General features: G+C 38.0%; 1 protein-coding gene across 2 annotated transcripts in view; it reads left to right on the top strand.

Moving 5' to 3' along the window:
- The window catches only part of RSU1 (Ras suppressor protein 1), a 110,699-nt gene that overhangs the window by 17,136 nt on the left and 76,690 nt on the right, over window positions 1-16,873 (top strand). For both annotated transcript variants that reach the window (XM_072854388.1, XM_072854387.1), the window contains exons 4-7: window positions 9,143-9,263; window positions 12,900-13,018; window positions 14,545-14,627; window positions 14,897-15,011. In XM_072854388.1, coding sequence (XP_072710489.1) covers window positions 9,143-9,263; window positions 12,900-13,018; window positions 14,545-14,627; window positions 14,897-15,011 — 438 coding nt within the window. The remainder of the gene's footprint in view (window positions 1-9,142; window positions 9,264-12,899; window positions 13,019-14,544; window positions 14,628-14,896; window positions 15,012-16,873) is intronic.

Raw genomic sequence — 16,873 nt, 5'->3', positions numbered from 1 at the left:
GATATACCCCAAAATGTTGCAAGTAAGCTATCTGCGTAGTGGAACTAGGTTTGTGTCTAAAGCACAAGACTTCTGCCTGACAGTGGCCTCTAAGCTGTGCTTGGGAGTGGTCCTTTAAATTAATTGTAAGCCTTTCATTTTTGTGATGTATTTTGATTTGGTTTTACTTCCCATTTCTGGTGCAGGCATCTCTAAAGGGAAATCTCTATGAATGCAGTGCACAGAGGGATATGAGAAGGAGGGAAAAGGAGATCCCTATATGTATGCCTTACTAAATTTGTGACATCTGAGTTCTGCACAAATGTTTAGATTAAATACCTTGTTAGCTTTTTTCTTTTCTCCCTGAAAAAAACCCCAAACCTTTGGTTCTGAGCAGGTACAGATTGTAGAGCATTTTAGCTTTTAATAATATAAATTTTGGTTTTAAAAAGCTTTGGGAGAATGAAGCAGAATAATTTATGAAAGAGTTTTGTGCCGTAATGGTATAAAGAGTGCGTGCTGAAACTACCCCAATTTATGCATAAATTAAATTGTCAAAGTTTGTGCTGTATGGCAACGAAGTCCATTTTGCATCATAAATAAGCGTACATACTAAATACAGCACTAGACACAAATCACTTGTCTTTAACATAGTTCTTCAGAAGCTGTTGTTCTTCTCTTACTAAAAGGCATCTGCAAACATATTAACTCTTTTTTGGTAAGTCTCAATGTTTTCTGACATGTTTTAGTACAAATTTATTGTGTCTTCATTTATCTCCCAGTGGCTTAAAAGAACTAATTTTTTTGTGAAAGCCCCATATAAATGATCTTTCCCCATGTGTATGTACAGGTTGTAATGTAAAATTGTTGGAAAACCTCTTGCCAGATACAGACTATTTTGAAGTTGGCATTTTCAAAGCTAGTGAATGTTGCATAAGTGAACTCACTTCATTAAAGAGCTTAATTTTGTATCATCTCAAATAATTTACTGTCTAACAAGCCAAGTGGAATTTTTTTGTTGCTAATATTGAAGGACAGAGGTGAGAAGGTAGATTTGGTCTAGATTGAGGGGAAACTGGATTTCGTTTTGTATACTTGGATTTGTCCTCTATTTTCTATGTGTTCTTTTTGTTCTTCTAGTAATCAGGTGTGCTTGTGTGAAGTGGATAATGACACACCATTTCCTTTCAGACCACTCACCCATCTGGCCTCTTACTCTTTCCATTGGTGCCCTGTGTCAAAAATACTGTAGGGTGAAATAATTTCTTGATCTTTATCTGAGGGTGGGCAATTTGTGGTAATGTGGTTTCTCTTGTCTAGGACGAATATCTGCCGTAGCTGAAATGAAATGTATAGTCATCTGAAGCCTGGGATCAGCTAATGTAGAGGCGCAGGGAGGAACTCTGTATCATACAGACTCATAGAAGTGGCTTTAAGTACTGGGTGCAGTGAGCCCAAACTAGGAGGGAGTTTAGTTCATTCCCAGCTCTGAGGGCTGGAATAAGAAAAAGTGTAAACGCATGGGCTGACTTTGCTTTTGAGCAGTGAGGTTTTTTACTGCAGCCTCTTCCTCTGTGTGCATTTAGAGGACAGACTGGTGTCTCTGACCAACAGCGTCAGCATGGCAGTCTGTGATGCTAATGAGGGAAGAGTTGGTTGATCCAAGTAGCAGTGAAAAACAGTCCTACGGGAGTTCTTAAAAACATTTCAGTGGTATAAAAAGTGTAAACTACTAATACTGTCCAATAAAGCAAACTGAAATTATGGACTATTTGTTAGATACTCACAGCGAAAGCAGGATTTTGTAAACAAGGACTGCTAAGCACATGAGTAGATCAGTATTCCTAAGTAAGAGGCTGAGTGACCTTGATCTGCGAGGTGTAACCTATAGTATCTGCTCAAGACCTGGTGTTCAGGGCATCTTGGTTAGTCCCTCTTGTAAACTGCAGAAAGCATGTTAAATAGACTGAAGTAAAGAGAATATTGAGGGAGGGGAAGGTGAACATGCCGAACTTCAGCTGGTTTAACTGAAGCCAGCTACTATGCAGTAATGTGAAACTCTGAAAAGATCATGCTTAAACAACTTAAACACCTGAAGGAGACTCACTGAGATTTAGTGAGACCATTTGTAATTGCATTTGGTGGAAGCCTAATAATAAATCTCAATTTAACACTATTAGCTAATGTTCTTTAGTCCTGCAGCAGTTATTTTTCTTAACCATTCCCTGCTGTTGAAATATGAACACATACAGATGATCTGACTTATAACAAGGGGATGTAGCCTGTGTTCTTCAACTTTTTGCGTGGTGTACCACATACTTTTTTTCTCCTGACATAAAAGTAAGATAGCAAAGCAACTTGGCTGAACTGTGCACTCCTCACAAAACAATTAGTGAAACTGAAGATGCTGTGGTCCACTACAGTACTTGCATGTCACACTAATTCAAAAAGCTTGGCTAATACTCTTTTCTTCCAAATTATTTGTAGAAATGAAGGAGCATGTTTATATCTACATTTTGATACTCATCCTCACTTGAACAGTACTGTTCCTTACTGCTGTAAAAAAGCTAACAAACATTAGATTTTTGTAGGCAGTTTTGGTGTGGTTTCAGTTCTTTGCTGTTAGGTGACTTATTTTCAACCTAGTAATCCCTTCCTAACCTCAGTCCCTGGTTTCTAGTATTTCTCTCCAAACTCTGAAGTGTATCTTAAGCTTTCTTCTCAGAGAAGAACAGATTTGTCCTTTGTCTTCACTAGATGTCACTTGATTCCCAGTCTCTTCTCAGCCTTTCTTGTGCTCACAGCACTTCTGCTTAGACTCTGGCTTCTAAATTAAAACTGTTTATTGATAAATTGTTTTGTTAGCACAGTAGCACATCAGTGAGCTATAGTATGATTTAAACATGTTCGTAAGAACATTTTCATAACTGCAGTGCTTCTGTGCATAATTGCAAACACGAACTCTGCTGGTTTCTGGAAAGAGCTGAAGATTAAGGAGACAAGTTTGTTTTTAATGTTTTCAGTGTGAGAAATGCTAGTATCCATCTTCGGAAGAGAGTGGAGGGAGGGCAAAAGGGGAAATTTGAACTACATAATGTGTAAATTAAGTACTGTATGCTTCGCTTGGGATAAGGATTCTCTCCAGTTAACTGCCAAGTATGATATCAGCATGCCTATGAATATTTAAAATGAAAACTGTTGTGTTCTCCCTCTGCCAATTCCTCTTTCATTTTGGTGAAGCTGATTGCTTCTCTCTCAGTATAGCAGAACCCTTGTCAAATTAATCTAAACATGACTCCAGCTCTATGAGTACAGTTATATTGGATGCACAGAATGCATTATATGTGTAGTATTCTAAATTCTTCCTCCCCCATGAAATGTGAGTAACATTTCATGTCTTTATGACCTTTACTCTAAGGGATCCTTACTCATGAAAAGTTCCTGTTGACACTAACTGGATTAGCAACAGTCTGCAGAACTGGGTTTATTATATTGTTATAGCCCACAGGTTTTACTTTAGGCTTAAGAAGTAGGTTCTTGCTCTTGGCAAGAAAACCTTACCTGGGATCTACAGCGGACTGATAGCACTCTCAAAGGTCCGTATTGAGTTCTCCTTACTCTGTATGACTCTTGACCAGCTTTTAAGTGGAACAGTTTAATGAGAAACTGGCATAGTCTTATAAATCTCTTCTCTGACAAGAAGTGCTATTTTAATATCTCTTCTGGATAAATATTCCCTTAGAACCTGTAAAGGTTTAGAGTACTACTGGACGTCATGTTCCTAGGTACTGCGAAATTACTTCATTAACTAAAGAAACGTTCTGAAAAAAACAGGGATTCTGCAGCTTAAAGTTTCTAAAGATACGAATGCCAAAGGAACTAATCATGTTTTAAATAATTAAAATTCTTATTTCACTTGATGTCTGATTCAAAACCCATTGAATTAAATGGGAGGTTTTCTGTAGCCTTTGAATCATATTTATTGAGGAGATTGTAAGCTTACTTGTGCACAGTTGTATGAATAGGCAGGTGTTATACATACGGTTTTCCAAGCAGCAGTGGGAAAATGTTTATTTTGAACATTCATTGTTAAGGTATACATGAATTGAAATGTTTATCTCCATTTACATACCATGTGTTCCTCTCATGGAGACTTACATTTTTACAAAATCATTTCACTTGTCCAGTTGGGTGGTTTATTGACTCTTGTCACACTTTTCATCTGAGCTTCCTTGTCTAAAATGTTTTTTATTTTAGTTTTAACTTGTAAAGGAAATTTTTATATGGGTCTTTTTTTTTATTAAGAGTTTCTTTAGAAATGTTTGATTTCATGTCGGTACCTACTAAATACAAAAAAACAGACTAGATTTAATCTAAAAGATGAAAAGAAAATGGAGACTTAATCTTGCAAACACCTGAATTTGTTTACTTCTAAAGTTGTGAGGATTCCTGTTGTTTTCCAGTGCTTCACAGAAGCTTTAAGAGAAATAATCCTGGAAATAATTTGCACAAATAGACACTTACCAGAAAGCCTGTGCGTTCTCAGCTGTATGAAGGGCCCTGCCACCACAAAAGAAATTGTATTGGAAACCTGGATGAAGGACTAAAGAGTGGCAGAGTGGAACTGGAGGGAAAAAATGCACCTCCTTTTCTCCTCTTCCCTTTTCTGTGTTCTTCCTCCTTTGTCAGAGATTGAGTGCACAAAAGGAGCTGGATCTAGGTGTCAGTGCTAAGTAGTGGTATGAGAACCACTTGACTTGCTGTTTCATGAGAAAGAATTACATGAGACACTTGTAAATCCAAGCTGCTTCAACTGATTTAAATGTTCTTAGCATGTTTCTCTGCATGATAGCTCTCTTGGATAAAGGGTCCATCTAACCCAGTATCTGTCCTTCAACAGAGGGCAACATCAGACCTCTAGTAAAGACAGATGTCTAGTGTTGGCTTCTGGTTCTTGATGTGGAGAGAGAACTAAGGTCCAGATCCAGAATACTTAGGTGTGGAGTTATATATAGGCATTGAATAGTAGCGTTTAATTCTTCTTGTGTATGTTTTGGAAATCATATCAGAACTTTTGAACAGCTGCTGCTTATGTAGGAATAAAATTTAATAACTTGCCTTGGGTGAAAGGCTGCTCTGATAAGAATATATTTTAGTTCCTAAAGAATTGCCACTAACTTCAGGGCAAAAAAGAGCATATTTGTTTTTAAAAGCTTTGAAGTATAACAAGCTGCCAATCCTTATTTCCAGGAGCATGAACAAAGCCCTCTTATTTCTTGGTGTGCAGCCTGCAGACCCTCTCTTTTGCTCTCAGCCAAGCTGTTGAAACCAAGGTGAAGTCTATAGCTGTCATAGTAAATCACTGTATGCAATTTCCAGTATTGAACAAGGGGAAGGAAGCCGTTCCTGGTCTTGTGGAGTGAGGCTTAATATGAATGGGGCTTCATGATGTGACTGAAGCTTCACAGGAGAATGCAAAGGCATTGGGCTGCCAAATTTTACTAGCATTTGCTGAGGGGGAGTTTAGTTGTTAATGACACTGGGCAGCAGATGGTCTTAGAAGAGTTGTTAAGACACTGGGGATCGTACTGTAAATATGTGGGTGAATGGAACCAGGATGCTGACAGTTCACTCTCACCACTCACGATGAGAAGGTGACTCGAGTGGAATTCGGTATTGCCAGAACATGAATTTCTTGGTATTTGGCAGTCTGCTATATATCTGGGAAGTATTTTGCAGTGTAACAGTGGGATGGTAGTTGGGATGCACTTAGTCATGTAAAATTCAGAACAGAGAACATTATATGCCTAGTCAGCCTTGCTTGGCCACTGCTGATCTTTAGACCTGAAGGTACTGAACCTGTGCAGCTTAGCTACAAGACCAATACAGGAGTTAATTTCGGTCTTCTGTTTTTCTTTTAATCCAAGAGAGCATTCATTCATATTACAAATGAACCTGAATTGTTGAACCAGAAAATAACCTGTTACAGGAAGAAGTCCTCTCTCCCCTACCACAAGCCTGGTCTTGAGCTACTCCTCTGTTTTTCCTTCTCATGAAATACCTCCAGCCTCTCCATCCAAACCAAAGAATACAATTGTGGATTGGGGCTTTTTATTTTGATTTAATAGGGTGAGACATGAAGTCTTTCATCCAAATCCTTTGCTAAATTTTTAGCCTTTTTCTCATCTCAGCCTGCTTACCCACACAGCTTTTAGTGGAGGAATCATTATTTGAGGAAAATAATGATGATATAAAGTATCCTAAGTGTGATTCACAACATGAAATACAGTATGTGGGAATTATACAGATATATCAGAAACTTAGCGGACAGTGTGCAAAGACACAGCTCCTATTGTTCACTAGGGACACTTACACCTGTGCCCTGACAAAAGAAAACCAAATTAAAAACCTCTGATAAACTAGCCAATGGAAGGTGAGTTTTTGCCTCATGTTTGCAAGTCGGATGAGCAGGTAGAATTTGAAAACTTCAGCTGTGTAGTAACCCACTGAAACTAGGGTTCTCTTTGATGCTGTGATCTTCAGTGCAAGTGAACACATCTCTGGAAACCATTTTCTTCCTCTCTTGATGTCTCGGTGTCATCTTTTTCCAGGTAGTTTCATGGGGTTTTTTGATTGTTTTTTGGTGGTGTTTTTTTTCTTTTAAGACAGCTGTTCACCGTCTTCCTTGAGATGATTCTTCATCTCTCCACAGTCTCCTAGCTTAAGTCAGAATTGAGGTACAAGCTTAAGGATTCATTTATTCTTAGGGGGAAACAAGCTGGTTTGGAGAGGTATTTGAAAGGACACATCCACTAAATCAGTGTTGCTAGTTCAAGGTAGCTCAGTAACTGGGTCCAGCTTTTTGCTTTGATGACACTTATTGTTTGGATTCTGTCAGCCTTCTTGGAGGGCACTGGTCCCCATCTTGTGGTCTGTTCACAGATGCAGAACAGCTTTGCTGCTACTCCTCAATGCAAGAGGTCATTAGGTAACTAAATCACTGTGAATAGGACTGACTAAATGTAAGGTGCCCATTAACCAACACTGATTCAACTGAAACACACGTCCAGTGTTGCTGGCTTTCTTCACATGAGGGTAGCGCTAAGAAATTGTCTCCATAGTCTGACAGTTTCCATAGTCTGGCCTCACAGCAAGATCAAAAAAGTTTCATGAGCTTTCTGTCTTTGTACTGATGATATTGTGCTTGGTGTAAGATGTACTTTTTTTAGTTGCCTTTGAGAACTTTCAGTGTCTTGGATAATAGCTTCTTAATTTCTTTATCATTTTGTGATGGTGTTCAGCCTGAATAATTGAAATACAGAATTGACATATAGGTAGCCAAGCTGAGTGTAGGTTTGGTAAGCCTGGCCTCCTGAATGTCAGGCTCTTGTTTCAGTGTTCCCACAACAGAACTCTGCATCACATTTAGCATAACTTGTGATGTTAAGTTGCGCTGTTTTTTTCTAGGAGAGTGTAATCTCTTACACTGTCAAAAAGGCCAAAACCGTCATACCAAATTCTTATTAATTGCATCAACAGTGTAACTTCAGGAGAGTTGTATTTGTTCTCTGTATTGTTTTAGGCTTTGACTAAACTACAACCTGGATTTGCTAGTACTTCTGCTTCCTAGTCTTGCATAAACATAGTATATGTTTGAGAAGGCAGAAGCATGGTTTGCCAATCCATTGCATCTCATCAAAGTCAAATTATAAAGTCTAATTTCTGAAAGGAAAACATTTTAATACTGGTAATTACTGTTCTGGTGAAATATTGAGGCTGGAAACAGCTGAATTATGTCAATTAAAATCCTCAGTTATCTTCTGTTAGGGACTAATTTAAAACAACAGTAGTAGTACGTTACCCTTTATTTCCTGAAAGCACATAACTCTTGCCATCATTGAGTGACGGATATGCATGGACTGGTTGGAAAATACCAGAGAGAGATGGCTTTTAAATGTTCAGATTTGCCTTAATGACTTTATAAAAAAAAGTCTGCTAAAAATCTCCTGCAATGAATATGACCCTCTACAGTAATATTTATGTAGTGTAATTAGAGTGTTTGTTAGGGATCCTGTTATTGTTCACAATGTAATTAGGCTTATAATCTAGTAAATGTGACATACTATAATGTTCTGCTTTGTAAACATTATTGACTCCATTTTAAGGCTGAGATTGCCTCATGCCAACAAATAAAAGAAAATCATGGCCTCATAAAAGCTTCTGATTATTTAGATGTGTGCTCCAAGGGTTCCTGATGCAGTCAAAGTTGAGACTGAACCAAGGTGAATATTGAACACAGGTGCAAGCTTCAGTGCAGGTGATTTGCCACCCTCCTGTTATGTAAACCTCAGCTGCCTGCTTAAATCTCACTAAGTTTAAAGGGGAAAAGACGCAAATCTGAATAGCTTAACCTCGTCTGCACAGGCATATTCGTATTGTGTTTCTGCCTTATTTTTCATGTTTCTAGATAATAACCAGGTATTGGTTTGTTGCTAATCCAATACACATACATGGTTACATTGGTAAGTTATTCATTCATGGGAGGTAACTGAAAATGGGCTTGGCTGAACAGTTTGTCTTTTAGAGCTGAACTTTAATTTTTGTAAATGTTGTTGAATCTTAAATGGACAAGAACTTGGATACTAGATTACTTAAGCAGTAAGCAGAATGGGCCATTGCTAAAGATGAATTTTTATTTCATGTTTGCTATTAAAGATGCTTAATAAAACTGTTATCTTGGTGTAGCAACTTGTATCATCCATTTTTTTTTCAACTCAAACAATGACATGATCTGAGTCTCTTAAGCTCTGCTCTTTTGAGACCTGTGTGCTACATGAACGCAGAGGAAGCCCTGCTTCTCTTTGTTAGTCTGCGAGAGTGTTCTCTCTGCAATGGTCTTCATTAGTCAAAATAGTTTACAATACTGTTAGTAATTTTCTGAAGAGTACAAAGTGACTGCTCTCGGCAATGAGAACAGATTCCAGATAGGAGACTTTTTTGATTTTTTTTTTTTTTTTTTTTTTTTGCTTTTATTGTGATAGCTATTAGACACTGTTTCTACTGTCAACCACTGTACAGAGCAAAAGACGGGTGCTGGTAGAGCATCTGTAGTCTAGGTAGCTTGCTCTAATTGCAGTCTCTCACTGTGAAAACTTTTCCACAGCTGTGCCAGCAAACATTGCAGACCTGAGAAACATAGAAGTGCTCAACTTTTTCAACAACCAGATTGAGGAGCTGCCTACACAGATTAGCAGCCTTCAGAAGCTCAAACACCTGAACCTTGGGTGCGTATCCTGATGCAAAAATTTGCTGTAATAGAGGTGCTGTCAAACATTGTTGCAACTGAAACTGGAACTTCTTATTTTTTGCTATTAAAATTTCTTTTTGAAAGTGTTTGTGATGATAACTCGGCAATTATGGCTTCAGAGTGTTTAGCTAGTGTCCTGAATAATCAGATACTTAAGTGATCAAGCACTTACTCTGATACACTGATAACCCTTTAAGGGCAACAGCAACTCACATTCATCTAATACTGAAGTCAAACTTAACAATTATTGAATTTTACTTCCCTAGCAACTGTCTCTTAATTCTGTGGTTGCTGTGTAAGAGCCAGGCTCTATCTTCTGTTCTGCTTTGTTAAAAAAAAAAATAAATAAAAGAAACCAAATACTAATTTTTCCATGTTAATTTAGGACTTTAATTCCAAAGTCCCAAATTTGGGATTAAAGAAATTTCAATTTCTATTAAACATGCAAAAGAAGCAGCAAATCTTTAAATGTGGTATGCATTTAATTCAAAGAGCTACTATTGACTGAATTTAAGACAGAGGCATTCCTGTTAAGTGTTCGGATACCATATTCCAGCAGAGTTGGTGATAGTTTATAATAACTGCAGCTGCAGAAGACTTTCTTGAATTATTAAGAAAATAAATGTGAAGCACAGAACCTTCTCAAAACTAACTGGACATACTAAAGTGTAACTACTTAGGAAACCACTAGTAGGGGCAAGCTTTAGCTTTATAGGCTTCTCATAGAAAGAATGCTTGTATCTTATAAATTCAAAATTCTGAACACCTTAATCACACAGTCAATTTTTTACTATTTTAAATATCGAATGATTTTGACTAGGCTCTATGTATCCTGCTTTAGATACTTTTGTAAAGTGCTGATAATTGAATTGCATCCTGAACTGTTGGAATGCCAATAAATGTTTTCATGATGATCTGTCTTCTCTGGTCTTTATTTGGTCCTTTAGATCTCTAGCACACCCTAATATCTGTTTGAACCTGGATTTGATAAGGAATTAATATTTGCTCTGAAAAGCAGCATTTTGCCTTGAGAGTTAAAATCCATATTTTGGAATGGCATATAGACGTGTTGCAGTGTGTAGCGGGAGGAAGAAGTTGGGCTCTTTCCCTGGATTGAAGCAGTGACAATGTTTGTGTAGTTCAAGTACTGGTCTTCACTACATTTTTTTTTTTCTATTAATGTAGTACAAAAGGTCACTTTGGGTTAAGAGCAGCAGACATTCAGGTCTGGAACTGCAGTTGCCACTTTTGTGTGTCATGTGGTCCAAGATCTTGTAGATTAAATGCTCTTCCTTCTTAACCTCCTCCTTATGCATATTATTCCAGACACAGGTTTAGTTCTCCAAAATGGATTCTACTTCAGAAGTCCTTGGAAGCAGTGAAAAGGGAAACTGCTCTGATCTAATAGTTTGGCGCTGGGGGGGGAGGAGCTCAGAAACCCTCTTGTTATCTGCAGTGCATGTGTACACCCAGGGCATCAAAACAACCCTCTGGGGGAGAGGGGAAGCTTGAATAAGAGCATAGATGATTTTGGGGAGGATTTTGGTGCAGAAGGATCAAGTAGTGGGGTGGGAAGAAGGAAGGTGTACTGCTGCACTGAAAGCTTAAAAAAAAAAAATAAATTTGGAAGGCAGTTGTGGCACGGTTTCTGTGGCACAAGCTCAATGTTTGAACTTCTGCAGGGCTGAATAGTGCTGGGCAGGGACTTTCAGCTGGTTCTTCCATGCCGAAGAATAGATACCATTCTGCCTGTTGTCAATTGGGAGAACACTCTTTCTCTCCCTATTCCTTGCTTACAAAAGGGAAGGCCATCAGGGGCACTTACTCTTTTAACTAGTGAAAAGGGAGCTGCTTTCTTTAGTCCTGTTTGACATGAAGAGCAGTTTTTAAAGCAGTGACAAGTCTGCAGTAGCAATAGTGCAGAATGCCTTTCTGTATTTTAATAGCTACTACTGCAACAGTAATACTATAGTGCATGTCTGTGGTAGGACTTCTCATCGGGGATGAGGAGGAAGATGATTTCATTTAGAATTTAGCTACAGAGAGCTGATCTCTAAAAGTTCTTGTTCTGGTGGGCTGGTTTATGCAGAAGTGGGAGAGGAAAAGTGAGATTAGTGTCTGAGAGTCTGTAAAAGAAATTCTGTATGTGTAGTCATCATGCTTAGTCTGGAGGTGCAGCTGCTCTTGTGTTTAATTCAGTGTCCAAAGGACTTTTAGAAGATGGGCTTAAGTGTCCTGTAGATGTCTTTCACAGTATTTATCACATAGTATATAGCACAGTGTTTGACAAACATTGCATGGGGGGGAGGGAAGGCCCTAGAGAATAGAGCCAAAAGTCATTATTATTTTTGGGTACCCAACTTTGTTAATACTTAGACTTGAGTTTTCATAGTTTTTAGCATTACATCACTCTTCATAAATTCACATGGTATCTTCTCTTGACTTCAGTTGTAGCTATTGCTATTTATCACTTTTTTTGTGTCAGAAGGAGAGTCAAATTAAGAATATGTTTAGAGATAACATGTGAAAGGTCATGATTGTTTCCCATTGTAAGAATAAAATCCAGTTCAAAATAGCTACCTGTACATGCTCATCCTGAAGATGCCTGTCTTCTCTGTTCCACTTTCAAACCCAGGTGACAAATGAAGCAAGATCCATACAAACAAGCTATATGTTTGGTGTATGTACACTAGGGACAGCGTAAATAATGGGCTGGTAGTTCTTTTCTGTTGCTGTGATAAGCAGCCAGAGCTCTAGCCTGTACACAAACAGTAAGGTGCTATGAATATCGTCTCCAGCTCCTTGCCTTTCTTTGTCATTGCAGCAGCTCTAGCGATTATCTGGATCCCCTCATTCAAGCCCTTTGAGGTCAGACTGTTGTCTGCTCCAGGTTCAGAGACACCTTTTTCTCCTGTTAGCTTTCCCCATCTTCTTCTGGCTTTTGCCAGTAGGAACTGGTATTCTAAACCCTCTAAGACTGGCTGAAGGAGCTATGTTTAGACTAAGCCTCATCAATCAGAGGGCTGACATTTTATTTACCTCATGCTTCATGTGCATCAATAGTTATCTAGTGACACAAATTTGCTGTTCTTAAGAAGGGGTTTGAGCAGCATTTATCAATGAACATAAACACTGTGCAGCCGAGGTACTCCTCGTTGTATTTGGTACTGTGGTGAAGAACTGTGTGGTATGGGGCAATGGCGGATGGCAAATATGCTGTGCAAAGGGGTAATTTGTAGTTTAGCTAGAAGATAGGTCATCTACCAAGGACCAGCTTACTCAGTGGCACACTTTAAGCTGAGCGTAGCACCGTGGCACCTCTCTCCCTTTTGCTTTGTGTTTCAGGTGTGGCTGTTGATTGACGTAACAGATGGGATCCCTTGTGAGTGCAAAAGTTTTGGGCATATTTATGAGAGTAAAAGCTGAAAAAGGTCTGCGTCAAAAAAGGCTTGCTCAGTATCTTGTAGCATCAAGCCCTTTTTAAAACAAAATGAAAGGGAATTTTGGTGTAGATTACATTTTTTAGAAATGAAACTCCTGTATTGCCTGTATTATTCCTACCAGATGAAGTGAATACTGATGTCACGTTCTGTTTTTTCCTCTTCACCTACAGCATGAACAGGTTAAACACCTTGCCAAGGGGATTTGGCTCTTTACCAGCTTTGGAGGTTCTTGACTTGACTTACAACAACTTAAATGAAAATTCTCTACCAGGAAACTTCTTCTATCTGAGTAAGAAACTTTTCTAAAAACTCTACAAATCTTCATGATATGGTGCTTTGCTTTCTGCAGTTGAAATTTATTTGATGGAGACCAAACTCCAACAGAATTTTTTTCTGATATTTATGTTTTTCTTTGAATATCTCTTGAATATTTCTACATAGTTCAGCAATATTTATCACTGATATACAGTCACCTGACACCATTGGACATGAGAAGACTTAGTTAGTAATGGTATATTAGTTTTTTTCTGAGTAATATTTCCTTGGGTCCCACACTCAGTTAAAACTTCGTGGGTGCTTGCGAGCCTCAGGGGAAAGTAAACTGTTTCGCAAGGCAACTGTTGTGTGTTGACTCTGGAAACTATTATGTTCCCGATAGTTCATTACTGAAATAGTTTTAACAGCTTGTGCATGTTGAAGTGACCAGTATGTTAAAAAAACATGCTAAGCTTACAAAGCTTGGCACAGGAATGGTAGAGCTAAGTTGACCTTTGCACATGTTAAAAATACATGCTCAGAGAATTAAAATAAAGGTATTGTAATGCATATGTGCAAAAGGGCTGCATTATGGTTGCCTAAGCAACTTGAATTCTGGCACTTTCTGGATTTCAGTGATTCTGCTACCTTACTGGTCTTTTCAGTGTACGATGCTGGCGTGACTTCAGGATCGGTGCATTTAGCAGCAAAAGTGACAGGTGAGGGGAAAGGAAGGAGTGTCGCTGTCTGAGGGATTTTGTGTTTGTAACCTGGCAGAGGGAAATTTTTAAGTCAGCATTATTAAAAATGGTCACATATAATGAAATGAAAAGAGGAGGAGGAATAAACTGTGTTAGAGAAATGGGGTCTCCTCTCTGGTGGGGAGGAGAGGTTTTGCTGACCTGACCACCTTCCTTCCCGCTGCACCCAACAGTTCTTTGTGAGTCTCCATTTTAATTTTTTTTTTTTTTTTTCCAAACTGTCACGCATGCTTGTTCAATAAGAGCAAGCAACATGGTTGTGCTGGGTCATCTCTTTTTCTGTGAATTTCGTAGAGACTAAGCATGGAAATGACAAATTATACAATTTGAGTCTTATGTATTGCTCTCTTTTAAGGTCTCTTTCCCAGTGTTAGGCTGTGCTTTCTGTAGAGCTTAACATAGATGTGTCTTTGTCCAAAAAACACATGATTTTTTTTTAATGTTCGTTTAGGATGCAAATTGATGTAATGAATAAGAATCGGGGGTAATAAAGAGTAATGACTGTATTCTGACAGCTGAGCATTGAGACTAGATGCCAGAACATGCCAGAATCTACTATTGCAGAAATTGTTAATTGTGCCAGTCCTTTTGAATATAAATGTTTTCCTGAACTCACCAACAATACAATAAGCCAGTAAATCTGAGTTTAACCTGCTTGTTATTATTGTGAGCCCTGGGTATGTCAAAGGCTTTTCACCAAGTCAGGGTTATTAATCAAACCTGACTCTCTTTTATTGATTAGACCTCAAATGGTTGGGTTATATGCCACCCTGTTTATATATTGCTATTTAATTTGCAGCCACCCTGCGTGCACTCTATCTAAGTGACAACGATTTTGAAATCCTGCCGCCAGATATTGGGAAGCTCACAAAGTTGCAGATAGTAAGTAATTTATCTAAATTCTTGGAAAATCAATTCACTTTTGCAACGGTTGTAGGAATAGAATCTAGTCAATTTGAGGAGTAGTAGGGTATGTTTGCAGGAATAGACCACTACACCTGGAACTGTTTCTTGTTTACCAGCAGACACTTGTAAATAAATTGGAAGAATTGAGTTTTTAGGAGAAAGGTGGGTCAGAGGGAGTAGAGTTCTGTTTTAGGCTGCTTTATGATAACCGAAAATTGTGCTGACTACTTTATATTTACTCTTAGCTGAGTCTTAGAGACAATGACCTGATATCACTGCCTAAAGAAATTGGTGAGCTCACTCAGCTTAAGGAACTTCATATCCAGGGAAATCGTCTTACTGTGCTGCCCCCAGAACTAGGTAAGATTATGGATGATCATTTATTTATTTGAATAATAACGATGATGATGCACTGTGTTTCCTCTGAAACAAAACCAGCTGTTAAACTGTAGGAGATGATTATGCTTAAGTTGTCAATGCTGCTAATATTTACTTTCCCCTGAGAAACACTCACTTTTTCACTCCTACTGGATATCCAGGAGGGGCCAGAAGATGATGTGTGTTTGGTTTTATTAGGTTTTTACATGTTAGGTTTTCCTTGTGTATTAGTACACCTGACTGCCGATTTGTATATAGCATCTTGCTTTATATAACATACCATAAATATTGGGTCTGCAAAGCTATTCATGTGTCTGGCTGGGTTTTGAGAACACTGTTTGGATCAGCCAAAATTATATTAAGCAAAAATGACAGCAGTATAAGTGGCTTTTTTGTGACTGTTCCTGTAAAAATGGAAGTTTGATCAACTAGAGTAAAATATAGCTGAATTAGAGGAATTTTTTGGGTTTTTTTGTTTTAGTAGCCTAACTTCCTTAGTGAGCTGACAGCTCTTTTACTTAAAGCAGTGGAGCTGGTTGATATACTTTGAATTTGTGAAATTGGCCTTTTAAATATCATTACGAGTGGCTTCCTTCAACCTATAAGGTAGTTTTTCTTTGAAACTTAAGTATTGATTTTGCTGGATTTGTATTGCAGTATTCCATTTTGTGTGAGGGGTGTTAACTTCAATAGAAATTGTGCCTCTTTGCCCCAAGCCAGAATTTGGTTTCAGATTTTTTTAAAGATTGTCATAAATTATTTTTGTTGGAAATAATGTAGCTGCATCAGTTAGATTTTGTTGAAACATCTGTTGCACAGGGTTTATTCCTTGTTTCTTGTTGTTGTGGACTGTTATATAGGGAAGCTTCTTTGTTTCTACTAGTACCTTCCAAATAATAGTTCCCAAAACTCAGAAAGATAGTGACTGAAGTTAGCATGATAAAGTAGAATTATTTGTTGTCATAAGAACTTGCTTTGACCCACTAGAGAATGTGGCAGCTGTGTGCATAAATGTGACAGTCCGCAATGTATGCTTTTTGTTTTATACAGTAAAGGAAAGTGTCTTTTTTTTGCTATGAGGTAGGGGAAGATGTTTGTTTTGACTCTTACTTGTTTACCCACCATGTTTTTTTTGCCTTTATCAATCTAGTGGACTATATGATGCTGCGTGGTGGTTTTTTGTTTTTTTTTTTCCTCTCACCACTGGTAGATGAAAGTTGCTCGTTTCCTTAACTTCAGGTGTTTATTCCTTGACACAGGAATAAACTTTCTTTAGCTTTTTGTCAAAGTCATATTTATTTATAAAGTCTCTTTCAACAGCAATAACACTTCAGAAGTGTGTAGTATCTGTAAATATACTTTTCTGTAGCTTCCTAAATTATAGCCTTGTTTTTTTCCAGAAAGTGGAAGTTAAATGCTGCACTGAGTCTAACCACCTTCTGTGGCTAATTGAATGTTCTAAACATGCTGCTGCCTTACAAGCATAACAGCAAGTTCACTCTGAATGGTTTTACCATCATTGTCCAAACCAAATGGAAATGTTTGAAACAAAATTCTTGATGTTTGTTTTGCACTGACCTGCAAAACTCAGGATGGCCAAGGCAAGCATTTCTCCTTTTAGTTAACATTTGTTTACATTATAGAACAATATCACAGTCTAGTAGAAAAAGGACTTGTAATTTTGCCCCACCTGATCAAGATGAGGTGCATTGACACAGCTTAAGTGCTTGTCATTCTCCATTCTTCATTATGCAACTGCTATTCTATAAATTATCCTTTCCTCTTCATGTATTAATTTAGCAGTATTTCATTTTATGGTCTTACCCAAGATCCTCATTCGTGAT

This window comes from Ciconia boyciana, chromosome 2 (genome assembly GCF_034638445.1).
Source record: "Ciconia boyciana chromosome 2, ASM3463844v1, whole genome shotgun sequence".
Lineage (NCBI taxonomy): Eukaryota > Metazoa > Chordata > Aves > Ciconiiformes > Ciconiidae > Ciconia > Ciconia boyciana.
This window is presented reverse-complemented; position numbering and strand designations above follow the sequence as displayed.